At 43.6% G+C, this 12,567-nt stretch overlaps 1 protein-coding gene across 1 annotated transcript in view; it reads right to left on the bottom strand.

Annotated features, from left to right (window-relative positions):
- Positions 1–12,567, bottom strand: part of EIF2B3 (eukaryotic translation initiation factor 2B subunit gamma) — a 96,301-nt gene that overhangs the window by 15,416 nt on the left and 68,318 nt on the right. The window contains exons 9-10 of the mRNA XM_040565155.1: positions 8,628–8,705; positions 8,012–8,160 (exon numbers count right to left, since the gene is read on the bottom strand). Of these exons, the coding sequence (XP_040421089.1) occupies positions 8,012–8,160; positions 8,628–8,705 (227 nt within the window). The remainder of the gene's footprint in view (positions 1–8,011; positions 8,161–8,627; positions 8,706–12,567) is intronic.

Raw genomic sequence — 12,567 nt, forward strand, 5'->3', positions numbered from 1 at the left:
CACATTCTGCAACATTCCAGGTCCGGCTTTATCTTTTATTTATTTTTCCAAAAGGTCAGCGTATGTATGGAGGGAGGGGGGGGAGGGGAAGAAAGCCAAAAAAACCTCAAGTCCATCTCTTGTGTGGGCTCGAAGGAAGCCGGGAGAAAGCAAAGTCCAAGAGCACACAATATGGAGCTTTTATAGCGCGGCGATTCCTGGCCTCGGCTCGCTTTCCCCTCCCTCTATTTGTGGCAAAGCCACATAGCTTTAAACCAAAGGACAGGGTGGTCGATTACATCTGAAAGAAATGTAAAGAATTGAGAAAGAATTCCATCTCCTGTCGAAATTATAAATAAGGAAGTATTAGTCCCCGAGACAGGCTGATTTATGCAGCCCTGGAACTGCTGACTTTCAGCCCGAGTATCAGTCTATAAATCAAACCCTTAAATCAAGTGTGTCAATTGCTGCAGCGCTGAGACACTTAAGAAAAGAAAGGCACCTACCACCGAAAGCAGGAAGACTGCCAGGGGACTGAGGTGCTGTACCTTTCTTAATTTTCCAAAGTGTAAATCTGAGATCAAACGTCCTTTGGGGGAATGGGAAATCAAAATACGCCGCGCTCAGCACACCGGGAGCAGGCTGCAGGAGTCCAAGGCACAACCCCCTAATTACAGGCTACCCACTGATTATTTAGGACTCCGTGATTAAAGTGATGAACGCTCCTGGGAGAAAGGGGCTTAAGTAACCGAGGTCAAGACCTCAACTGCAGCTCTCGCCCGCGTTGTGCAAGCTTAGGAAGGTATGAATGTCACAGGTTTGCCTTACAGCAAAGCTCCTGAAACGCCAATGGAAGCTATCCAGGTCTGCTGGTTTAATCCAATTGTGCCAAAAAGCCGACACGACCTCCGCTGGGAAGCAAAGCAAATGAGGTGTCTAAAATGCAACGCTTAAAACTACAGACTCGAGCTGAAGAAAGAGCTCGAAGCGTAACGCCTAGGACGGCCCGTGGGCAATGCTCCGCCGTGCCAAGAAGTCAGGGCTCTTGCTCCTCTGGATGAGCTAGGAAGCAGAGAGACTGATTTGGGAGTTAAAAGCCAAGGGTGACATGCCTCAGCAGCTACTTTGCTGACGGAGGGGTAACAGCTGTGGATTCCCCTGGGAGCAACATCCCATTCTGCCTTGACCAAGGAGATAACAGCCACGGCAGGCACCTTAATGGTGGGGAGAGGTGGCAAGGAGGCGGGCAGAGAGCTCTCAAACCTACCAGCAGCCCCTCAAGGAACCCCCTTCAGCCTGTGTCTCTGTGGCTGGGACACGCAGTCACAGGGACGAGGCACAAAGAGCATGGGAAGCAGGGAAGAGGCAAAAACACCATTAGGAAACTTGAGAACCCAAACGTTGCCTTCACCAACATTTAGTTTTACACACTTAGGAGCCAACCCAGGGTTCTGCGGATCTCACGTTATACACTCAAGTAAATACCAGAGACTACAATAGATGCCAGCAGTACGTGCTATAATTTATAGATACATTTCAAAGAAAGCATTCTTAAGTGAATTTGGGCTTTGATCTCCTGTTTTTCCCCTTGGGGGTAACAAAAAACATTCTACCAACCCCCTAAATTCTTAACCCGTCTCTGAGGGTGTTTTCGCTAAGGAACTTGTTTTATGTCTCTTTTCTAGCCAAGCTCATCACTGTGGTATGGCTCCTTTACACTTCTTCCCCACACCCTAAACATTTTGCATTACATATTGCGTATACTTGCCAGCACTCGTATTTTCCAGTGAAAGTTCAACTGACCTTAAAGGGTTGCCTCAAACCTACCTGAACTTGTTTTATTAAGTGAAACTTAGGCTGCTGGGGGAGGTCGCCTGCAAGGTTGTGCCTCGCCTCTGAAACTTCAGATAAATCCAGCTGATCTCGGAACAAACAAATTGGTGGCCTTTTATGTAGCTGAAAGCCCGGTTTTGCACACTTCAGCAAAAGCGCACGCTGAAACCAGTTTCACACCAGGAAACCCTACGCAGGAAAACTGACCTCCCTCTGGATTCTCTCTTACAGAGTGGAAGGGCCACATCCTGCATGGCTTTACACACGCACAGCTGATGCCCAGGAGAAGCTATCTATGTCTGTTTTAAGGTAACAGAGCAGAAAAGCTGTATCTTCACTCCCATCGCTGAGTTTGCTTTGCTTGCCCACCAGCTGGCCCAGTCAGACTGACAGGGATAACTGACACGTGTTTTCCCTGGGGTTTTCAAGGGCAATTCGGGACTGAGCACTGCAGCCCTCCGTAGGACATTACTGGTTAAATCAACTTCCATATCGTACAGGCTAGGTTTATAAGTAAAAGAGGACTTTCTAAACGTTGCCCTTAAAAACAGAGACTGGCTTCCTGGAGCTAAGCTGAGCTGGTTCAACTCCGCAGTCCCCTCAGGAACTCAGAGGAAAAATTCTGGCACCGGCAGAATTTCTTCCTTTTCCATACCCAGGCTGGGAAAATTTTCAACAGCACCAATGGCACTTACACAGAGATTCCCACCAAAACCCGAGAGCAATCAGATGCTTTGAAAACGCGCATACCCCTCTTCAATTAGAGCCATGTGGCTAGCAGGAGGCAGAAGCTTATTTATAGCTCTGGAGTCAGACATAACTCTGGCCACCTGAAGAAGAAGATCAGCAGAACGAGAGGAGCTGTTTTAAAATGCCACTTTTCAGAGCTGACCTGTGCTTTAAGTTCAACATTTGGCATACAAGATGTTCGTAAAATGGTGAAGAGCTCTCTGCGCTATCAGGGAAACATCTGTATCTGAGTTTAAAGAACAGGTGATTTATTTGAGATAGATTGATGTACCAGGAAGCTAGCCAGAAGAAAATGTTTTTTTTGAGGAGCTGAGAGTAATAATGGTTCAGAGATTCACAAGATAACAGGTACTATATGAGAAATATCCTAAATACAATACAGCAGAATTCAACTTCTGTTGAAAGCAACTGAAAACTGGCCCTGCAAGCAGCCTAACTGCTTTCCGCTCACTGCTTGCCTAGTTTGTCCTCTCTTCTTCAATTTACTTTCCTGAAAGCAAACTCTGTTGACCTGAGGTCGTCTCTACTCAGTATCTTATGAAGCATGTGCAATGAATTAAATAGCAGGATTAAAATTACGGTTCCTGACCAAAAGATTTTACAGTATAAAACCAAAAGGTGGGAGAGAAAGGACAGAACATATCTGCTACATAACCAAGAGAAGTAAGAGCCCTTTTTACAGGCAAGCACTGTATGTAGCTTTATTCATATATTCATACTTATCTACGTCCATGATATATTTTATATTAATATATACTTTATCCATATTTAAGCTGAGCATATGCTTTTTCTGAATTAAATACTCACTTCTCATGTGCCTTCTGCAAAACCTATTCTAGACTGGTTCTTTCCAACGTTAGCATAGGGCAGGGGTGCAACTGGTATTGGGAGACCGAGCGTCCAGAAGACAACAGCTCAGGATGCAACAAGTTTGGGAATCCCTGCATAAGCACAACTTTATTCCCAGCTTTGCAAGCTATGGTGCTGGAAACGACTTCATCTCCTCAATTCTTTCTCATGAGGGAATGCGCTGTAAAATACATTTTACAATTTCAACAAAATGTTGCTTTGGCAACAGGATCATTCCGTTGTACTGCTATTATGCAACGGGAAAAAGACCACTTATGTGCTGAACCCCTATAAATGCTCGATTCCATCCTGGTTTTAATTACAACTTTCTTCAAACCGCTCACTGCTTCTACATCAGGTGCTGATTTGGCACTATTGAGGAAACAACCAATAAACTTCACAATCAATCTGCAGTTAGTAGTCAATCCAGCTCAGCTTGCTTGTTGTTTTCTTCCTTTGTACATTTTCTCAAAGAAAACTAGCAATAAATTGGAGACATGTGGTAAACGCGAGCAGCGTTTAACTAGTCACACGTGGTCTCGCTCCAGTCCACTCACCGAGTAACGTTACAGCGTCTGCGCCACCCACTTCAACACAAGTAGCCAGAACGTGATGAACGCAATCCAACCCATAACTTACTGTCTTCGTGTGACTGAACAAGTTGGATGCTAGTATCAGCCAACGTAACGTTAATTGGTGTCAGTCCTTCCTCCACAAATGTGGGTACTTGAGTCCTCCATGCACATTTTTTATCCGGCCTATCCTTTTGCTGAGATATCAGAGCTCCCAAAGGTTTACCCCATTTCCCACTGAGACTCGTCTAACTTTCCCCAACATCAAATATTCACACCACCCCCCTGCACTTTTCACACCTCACGGTGCTCGGTGTCACCTCCTTTGCCCCAGGCTGCCGGTGTTACAGCGTGCTCCTCGGGAGGCAAGCGGGCTGTAAGGAGAGCACCCCTACATCAAAGACCTGGGGATGGAGGGGCCCTGCTGCACGGCACCACACCTAACCCACAGAACAAACAAAAGGGTCAGCCCCAAATACAACCCAGACTGAGGACGTGCACAGCTACCGCGGGAGTATTCAGACGCACGGAGTTTTCGCGTGCCCTATAATTTCAGCTCGCTGAGTAAGTTTTCTCCAGCCACGTAACTCAGTGCAGCCATTTGTCACCGAGCTCTGGGGAGCCGTGCAGAGGGAAACAAGAAGCCTTTCCCCGCTGCAGCCTGTCACCTGGGCAGTCAGCATCTCTCAGCACTTGCGCTGTTGTATAAATTACGTCCCTCCCAGCTTGGTCAAGGATGGCCATCATTCAGCACGTATGTAATCTTCGCTATTTTATTGTCTCATTGATGGAAGAATTAGCTCACAGCGGGAAACACATTAAGAAAGGACTAGCAATTATTTTGCCCGTGTTGCTAACTTCTTTAATCCCCTGTAATCTCTTCTAAGGGGGGATTCATATCTACTCAAATCACTTCACAGGAGACATACATAGCTTAACAGAAACCCTACACACCAGGGCTGGGAAAACCCAAACCCCTGCTACTGCTCCTGCAGAATATCAGACGTATCAGCCATCACTGGAAAAAGGATCGTAACTTGCAAACAGTATGCGATGGTGAAATCAAGTTTCTTGATCCATTCAGTTTTGAAGGAACTGTTTCAAAGGGCATCATCTAGGTCATAACCTCTGTTTCTACAGTAATAAGCCAACCACAGCCTAACAATAAGAACCTAGTTTTGTACTAAACCTCTTGTGGTATTCCCATCTGCCCAGAAAGAATCTATTTGTCCATTTCAGAAGCTGGTATCAAATGTAGCAAGTCTTTCTGGTTTGGAGATGTAATTTGTGGGTCTCAAAGCTCCAGAAACTATGGCATGTCCAACAGCATCCTCAATTCACAACATTACAGAGAACCATCATGAGACAAAAACATCGTCACATATTCCTTTGTGACCATTTTGACACCGTTAAGTGAAGCTGCTGAGCACTTTTCCAGCTAAGATGGGGCAAAAAACAAAGACGGGTGAGATTCAACCCAGAGAAGCTCGAGGTGATGTAAGTGGTAAAAAAATTATCAAGGCAGCGTCATGAATAATGACAGCTCTTGATAAATGAACTCAGAATGGAATGCTGAGCAATTTCTGCACTTTGTTGTTCCCAGACTCCTGACTTTCACAAATTATTTACCTGATCTTTCTTTCTTCACTGGGTTATCTAAACAGCTTTGTCTTTTCCATAATATGTGCCCTATGGCAGTCTTCTCAGCCTACTGCTTCAAGTTGGTATTACTGCGATGAACAGAACTGGGACTGGCCTTCAGTTATCGCTCACGTGTGACTAGGGCACAACACAGTAGTCCATTAGTTTGCTGGAGCTGCTCATGTCAGCATTAGAACATATATTCATTAGATGATACAGTTTTATCCACTTCTCAGCACAATTCCAGAAGTTTCTAATATGCAATGCATTAGATGGTGTTAAAGCTGGCTTACATCAGAACATTTGCTATGCAAAAAAATAAAAAAATTAGATCTGCTAAGGCACTTTATGAGCTCATTTGCTCATTTTGATTCATATCAGCCAACATATCCTGACTTTCCAACTAAAGTGGAAGACGTTTTCTTAGTTAGTGATTAGGTAAGGACTGAGTTACTCAGAAATGCTTGGGAGAAGAGATGTTTGTAAAGCAAAGCTGTCTGCTGTGGGCAGTTTAAAGCAAAACCACGTATAATTTATCCAACTGCTGCAAATGGGTCCATCAACATGTTTAGGAATCATTAACATTTTAACAAAAATCCATCAGATTTAATCAAATACATGAAAAAAGGTCAAAATACACAGAAACTGTTTTCACTAAGTTACAAGCAAGACCTCTTTCAACACAACTTAGCAGCTAGGATATTTCTGTATCTCACCATCTGTGTATGAATGACTTCATCCCTCTCTAATCTTAAGGATTACAATGATGCAATAAAAAATACTTTATCAGTGCTGTACCTGTGTAGATCTATGCAATATGAATTACAATATGCTTTTAAATGAAGCTCCACAGTCTAGGATCTTATTTCTTGCTGGAGATGAATGATTACAAATTTGATTCCAGTGCATCAGTGGAGCTACTCAGGGGGAAAACTCCAGGGACTGCAAGGTTTTCCTGTCATTGGTGGTGACATTGTTTTCACTGAGAGTGACCAGAGAATAAATTGTTTTCCAGAAATTCACTAAATATTATCCAAAAAATTAGCTTTAACATCTTATCATATTTATAATGCCTGTGGAATTTTGTTGAATGCTTATGATAATGACTCTTGAGCTTGATTCAGGATTTAGAAAACAGTATTACTACATAACAGTGAAGACAAACACAAGCTAATTTGGGACTCTTCATAAAAATACCACTGTTTATACACTCAGCTGCCTCTGTGGTAGAGCTGCTCACCTCGTATGCAGAACCATACTATTATGACTGTGGCATCAATTCATTAATCAAAATGACAGAGGGTCCCATGATCAAACGAGGGAGGTTCTGGTACTTCTTATGACAGCAGCACTTGTGATACAGCCATACTGGATCCATTTGCAATTGCACTGGAAACCAGCTATTTTCTATACTCAAAGGAATTCTGATTTATGATGTGCTTGGAATTACTGTGGATTTCTATTAAAGACAAACACTTGGCAGTAAGGTACCATACTTACCTGTAATTTAGTTATGTAACAGTAGTATCCTCCATAGACCCCACATCCTTTGGGTTTTTTGTTTTTCAGATATGCAGGTTCCAGAGCCAACTTGGCGTTTTTTAAGAGTTTGGCCTTTTTCCTGAGGCCCTAAGCAAACCTCAAGCCATGAAGGAGGAGGGAATTTATACAGGCCTGCACAGACTCAATCAGCAGTTTCCTTTCCGCTGACATCCACAGGAAGCCAGCTTGTATGGAAAGATGGGGGCACGCAGACATCAACAATTACATATATGCCACTTTTCCCAGATTTAGAAATGAAAAGCTTAAGGCTACCTCTTTAGCTAGTGTCTTTAATGCATAGGAAACCTCTACTGGCTGGCAGATTTTCTCTTTGAAAAATTTATTCATTTATTCTATTACTCAGCGTACACAGTAGTAAACTAAAGCTTGCAAGATGACAAAAAAAGGATCAAAGAAAATGACAGGGAAAGTTGTAATATTCTAAGGTGATAACATCATTTCCAGTTGGTAAGTGTACCACTTTAAAATATATCTCCTGGCCCAAATATTCTAGGTATACTCATAGACCCAGCTACTAAAATAAAGCTTGGAAAGATGGCGCACAAATCTATACAGAGTCATACATCCTCTTAACTTAATTCCACATTCTGAAGATGGTATGGTCTCCTCTAAAAAGAGCAAACTATGTTTCAAGACTGCAGGACTCATTAAATCATTTCACTTCTGCATTTTTAGCCTGTTTACAGAGGCATTTCTGACTTGTGCCTTAGAAACATCTCTCCTGTGATCAACTGTTACTTACAGGACAAAAATTACAGACTCAGAATCTATCTAGAAAAGCGAACAGAAAATTTAGGGGACTGAAATACAAAGAGGTAACATACCCTTCCTCGATTGTAACAGAATTCATGATGATGCAGTTCGTTATCTTAACTTTGTCCTTTATGGTACACATGTTGCCAATGATGGAGTGTTTAATGGATGTCTTCTCCCCCACTTGCGTAGATGACCCAATGATGCTGTCTGATCCCACCTAGGGAGGAAAAGAATGGAAACTGGCAAAAGCACCTGGAGCTCTCCGATCTGTGTTCTCCAAACATGTGTTCCAAACAGCATGTCTCAAGCATTCATCCACAGAGCGCACACTGCTTGACCCTCAGGGATCCTTGGCAGCGGAAAGACCTAAAAATTTGGGGCCTGTCCCATAGGCAGACAGATGGATGGTCTTCCCAAGCTTTATTAGCTCAGTAAAATTCCATTTTAAAATTTACCACATTAAATTAAAATTTACCAAACATGTTCAAAGACAGAAACTGAAAGGCAGGAACTCAAGAGAGAGCCTACAAGCAGACACTGGGCTGTACCACTCACATTGCAGTTCCGTACTTCAGAACTCAGCTTCACATCCAACAGTGGGACTGAATTTTACAAAGCAGTTCTTGAAGCAAAGGGCACGCAGACTGTATTGAAAGAGCAGAGACGGACAAAGGGAACACTTACCATGCCTCTGTCAGTGATCTGTGCAGACCCGTGAACCAGTGGCTCTTCCAGACCCAGATTAAGCAATAGTTTGGGAACCTGGATGAAGAAACCAGCACCGCAAGTTAACACGACAAGGCTTTATCTGTATGGTACATGAACAGCTCAAAGATGGCTTTGGTTTCCATTGCACTTATATCATTAACTTATTAACTTACAGGAAAACGTAGGTTCCTGAATTTTAAACCTGCAACTGGATATGTGTGGTTTATTGTCTTCCCATTTTGTAAAGGAGGCAGGTATGCTTCCACTGCAATGTACTGCACGTCTCCCTTTAAACTCAGCTTCCCACCAGCAACAAGCAATGGATCACCAGCAGCAAGCAGGCTGCAGGTTCCAGCAGGACACAGTGGCATCCCATATACTACTGTAAAGGTTTGTCCATCATCTGCCATTTTAAATGCAATTCAAAATGGTTTTATCATTCAGTAATGCCACAGAGAGAAGCAAGTAGTAGCAAATATAAAACAAACTGGCATAAAAGATGACTATGTTTATCCTGCTCAATGAGGTAGCATGCTGAGATGCAGGCAAAAAAAAAAAAAAAAAAGTATTTCAGATGTGTAAGAAGAAAGAAACTACAGTTGATCAAGTAGCTATTCCAGATGGCAGAAAGCTGCAGAAGAAAAGGCTCTTGACAGAGAGAAGACAGGTGTTTGATAAGCAGACAAAGTAGCAACGGTAATAGAGAGAGACACGGTCCATTAGGTAGCCAAGAACAAATCCATCGAGAGCAATTCTGAGCTGGCTCCCAAAAAGAAAGGGGAGCCAGTGCAGTAGGAGGATGGGATATCACGCTACCATTCCCCCTTTTCTAGGTGAAAGAGCAGCCTGAGGCACTCTGCTTCTCCTGGCGTCAGGCTGGGGCCAAGGTCACACACCACAGGAGAGGCGATGACAGCAGGGATGAGGATCTCAGGCGAGGCAGGAGTCTTGCAGACACGGTGCTGCACAGAGCCGCTTGCAGCGGTGAGGCAACGTCTGATGCACCTTGGTGTGACAGAGGTGGCAGGCAAGGAAACACAGAAGGTACGGAAGGTGGCAAACCGATGTGTGAGTGCAAAGAGGTCTGTGCCAAGGCAGATCACGTGCCTGAGTGAGAGGCAGGGCGTGCTGTGGCTGTGTGGGGCTCTGCTTGTGCTGCTTGGCCAGCAGGATGCATGTGCTGACTGCCCATCGGGGAGGGCAGCTTGTGTCAGCACGGTGATGGTGTAACTGGGATTGCCCCAAGGCAGAGGAAAGGCTACTCGTTAAGTCTCTCTTCCCTACCCAAGCATCTATTTCGACAAAACTCTTAGGAAAGCTGTATCTTCGAGATCTCTCTTGCTGTTAAATTTGGCTGAGAGTCGGCAGCAATTTCCACACTTGTTAGGAAGGAGCTGCCATCCAGTACGATGCTGTAAAATGGCTTCCTTGGAAAGCTGGGATAATAAGAGCTGATAGCTAGGGAGTGAACCTCAAGAAGCAGATCCTACAGATCTGAAGGAGTTGGGATCAGATCAGAAAAAAATATCTCAAGATCTCAAATGAGATGATACTTGCAGGAAATTGTTCAGATATTCATAATATGACCAGCCCGTTTCCCTTCCAGCGTGCAAGGATGGGCAAATAGTGCTGTTTTTCATATGATAAGAATTTTCACAGTTGATACTTCATTCAGATGAATAAGATGAGCTCAGATGAGCTCACATCTCTGAGCTACCTCTTCAGTCCCCAGTAGACATTTCTATACCTGTAACTCTTCACTTCTTGGAGAAGTCTTCCTACTAGACTTGTATTTTCAAAAAACCAACAAGGTAGGTTAGATCCTTCAGTCCAAGATGCAGGCATTACAGAAAACCACCAGCTTACCAAAACACCATAAGCTAGGCCAACCCAGCTGGATTACACACTGGCTTGGTGAAGGGACATCGTCCTCACCTGCCACACAGCAGGGCAGCCACACCAGATAGCTCTGAGACACACCAAGGCATTACCTACAGCGGAGGCTGGAAGGATTCCTACTGTCCAGTGTTGCTCTGTGGGAAGGGAAAGAAACAAGGAAAGGCTCTTGCCCTCCTCAGTAGAAAGGTGGTGTGATAAAATAAATAAAGGATTTTACTGGCCAGAGCAAAACCCTTATTAGAATCAGTCGGTGGTAGTGCAGCCTGAGGGGTGACCCAAGAAAGCTACCAGCTCAAGCATTTTACTCTGAAAAGGAAGGTTAGATAGGGGGCAGGAGTCAGAGGGAGTGCCTGGGTCAAGGGAAGGTTTAAGATGTGTTTGGATTTAATTCATCTTACAAAGAAACTATTTCCTGCTATTGAAGATAACTCCCTCCTGAACCCACCTGCCCACACACAGGCTGCAGGCATCCAGAAACCCAGCTGGAAGTGAAATGATGTGAGTAAAGTGTTTCCTCACCAGAAGGGCAATGGGTTAGGATGCCATTCCTTCCCACGGCTACTGGACTGGACTGCTACTGCTCTGCAAGTCTGTCCTCTAGGACAGCAAAATTATAGGTGCAGGCTTTGCCTGGAATCGGAATCTGGTCTGTGAAGACCAAGAGCAAACAAGAAACCAAAAGTCTTCATGAGACACCAACAAAACAACAAAAAGAGAAAAAAAAAAGGACATAAAACTGTATGTGTATCTTTTACCAGGATTAAGAAGAGAAACAAATATAGAGTGGCACCGAATAACTCCTTTCTCACAACCCATCATTAAGCTCCGTTTTATGCTTTACCTCCACGTAGTTTCCTTGGAAATTTTACCATTCTGGAAAAGTTAAAAATTCAAAGAAAATCCTCTCTGACGTTGAAGGCCCCAGTGTGATTTCAAAACACTAATTCTATGTACCACCCAGGAGCAAACACATTTCCTGAACTGACCAAAATGTAGAATATTTAGGTTAAAAAAAAAAAAAAACAAGCACCACCAAAACCCACATGGAGTCTGACTGGCTCAACTCAATAACTTTTTACTGAAGTGGCTGCTGCCAAATGTACACGCACACTTCCCCTAGCAAGCGGTATTCTCCCTTAACCCTTTGGGCACACTTGTTCCTGATGTTCCTGGGGAAATTTTTCCCTTTCTGACAGCAGTGCTGCCTCCCTCCTCACTTCCTCACATCCCTAACTATAAAACAACTTTATTTCTGTGCTCCTCTACAGGCACCAAAGAGAAAAAGCTCCAGTGTGTGAAATCACTCTGCCATGCTGCAATTCTAATTTGCATAAATTCATTCATTAATTTTAGTAAAAAGAAATCAACTCAGTCTGAGAGCAAAGGCAAGGAAACGACCACTTCCAGGACTCCCAATACAATATACTGCTCTCCCAGCCCCGCTTCCAGAAACCCTGAGTCTTACCCTATTGCACTCCTTTACAATCTTGCAAAACTAGAGGAAATTGTCCACCCTCACAGCATTAAGTTCATCACTTGGAGAGTAAAGTGAGAACTTGTAAGTTGCATCAGCCAGTATAGTTAAAAAAATAATTCGTGTTAGGAGAAAAAGCTTTTAACCATCATCTCATTAGCTAGGATTTTTATAATCCTCCCCTATGACCTTTTGTTTTATGAATTCTTAGTAGTGTGGAAATAAATGAAAGCTGCAACAGATCAACACATCACCTCTGTATTTACCTGGAGTGCCAATGTACTGAAACCTGTTCAAAAAATAATTCTTTCATAATGGAAAGTATTAGGCGTTCTGAATGTATGGGTAGTTTTAAGACGTCCTGCAAAACATTAATAATCTTTGCCATTATCACTTAGATAAACTTTTGCTAAGAGTCCAGTCAGAACTGATCTTGACTTTAGGACATGGAGGACGCTGACGGGATGATCTATTGAAGCTACTTCCAGCCTAATTTTCCACACTTCTTGACTCTCTGGCTGCAGGTCTTGTCACTCACAAAAC

The sequence above is a fragment of the Cygnus olor genome, chromosome 8 (assembly GCF_009769625.2).
Source record: "Cygnus olor isolate bCygOlo1 chromosome 8, bCygOlo1.pri.v2, whole genome shotgun sequence".
NCBI classification, from domain to species: Eukaryota; Metazoa; Chordata; class Aves; order Anseriformes; family Anatidae; genus Cygnus; species Cygnus olor.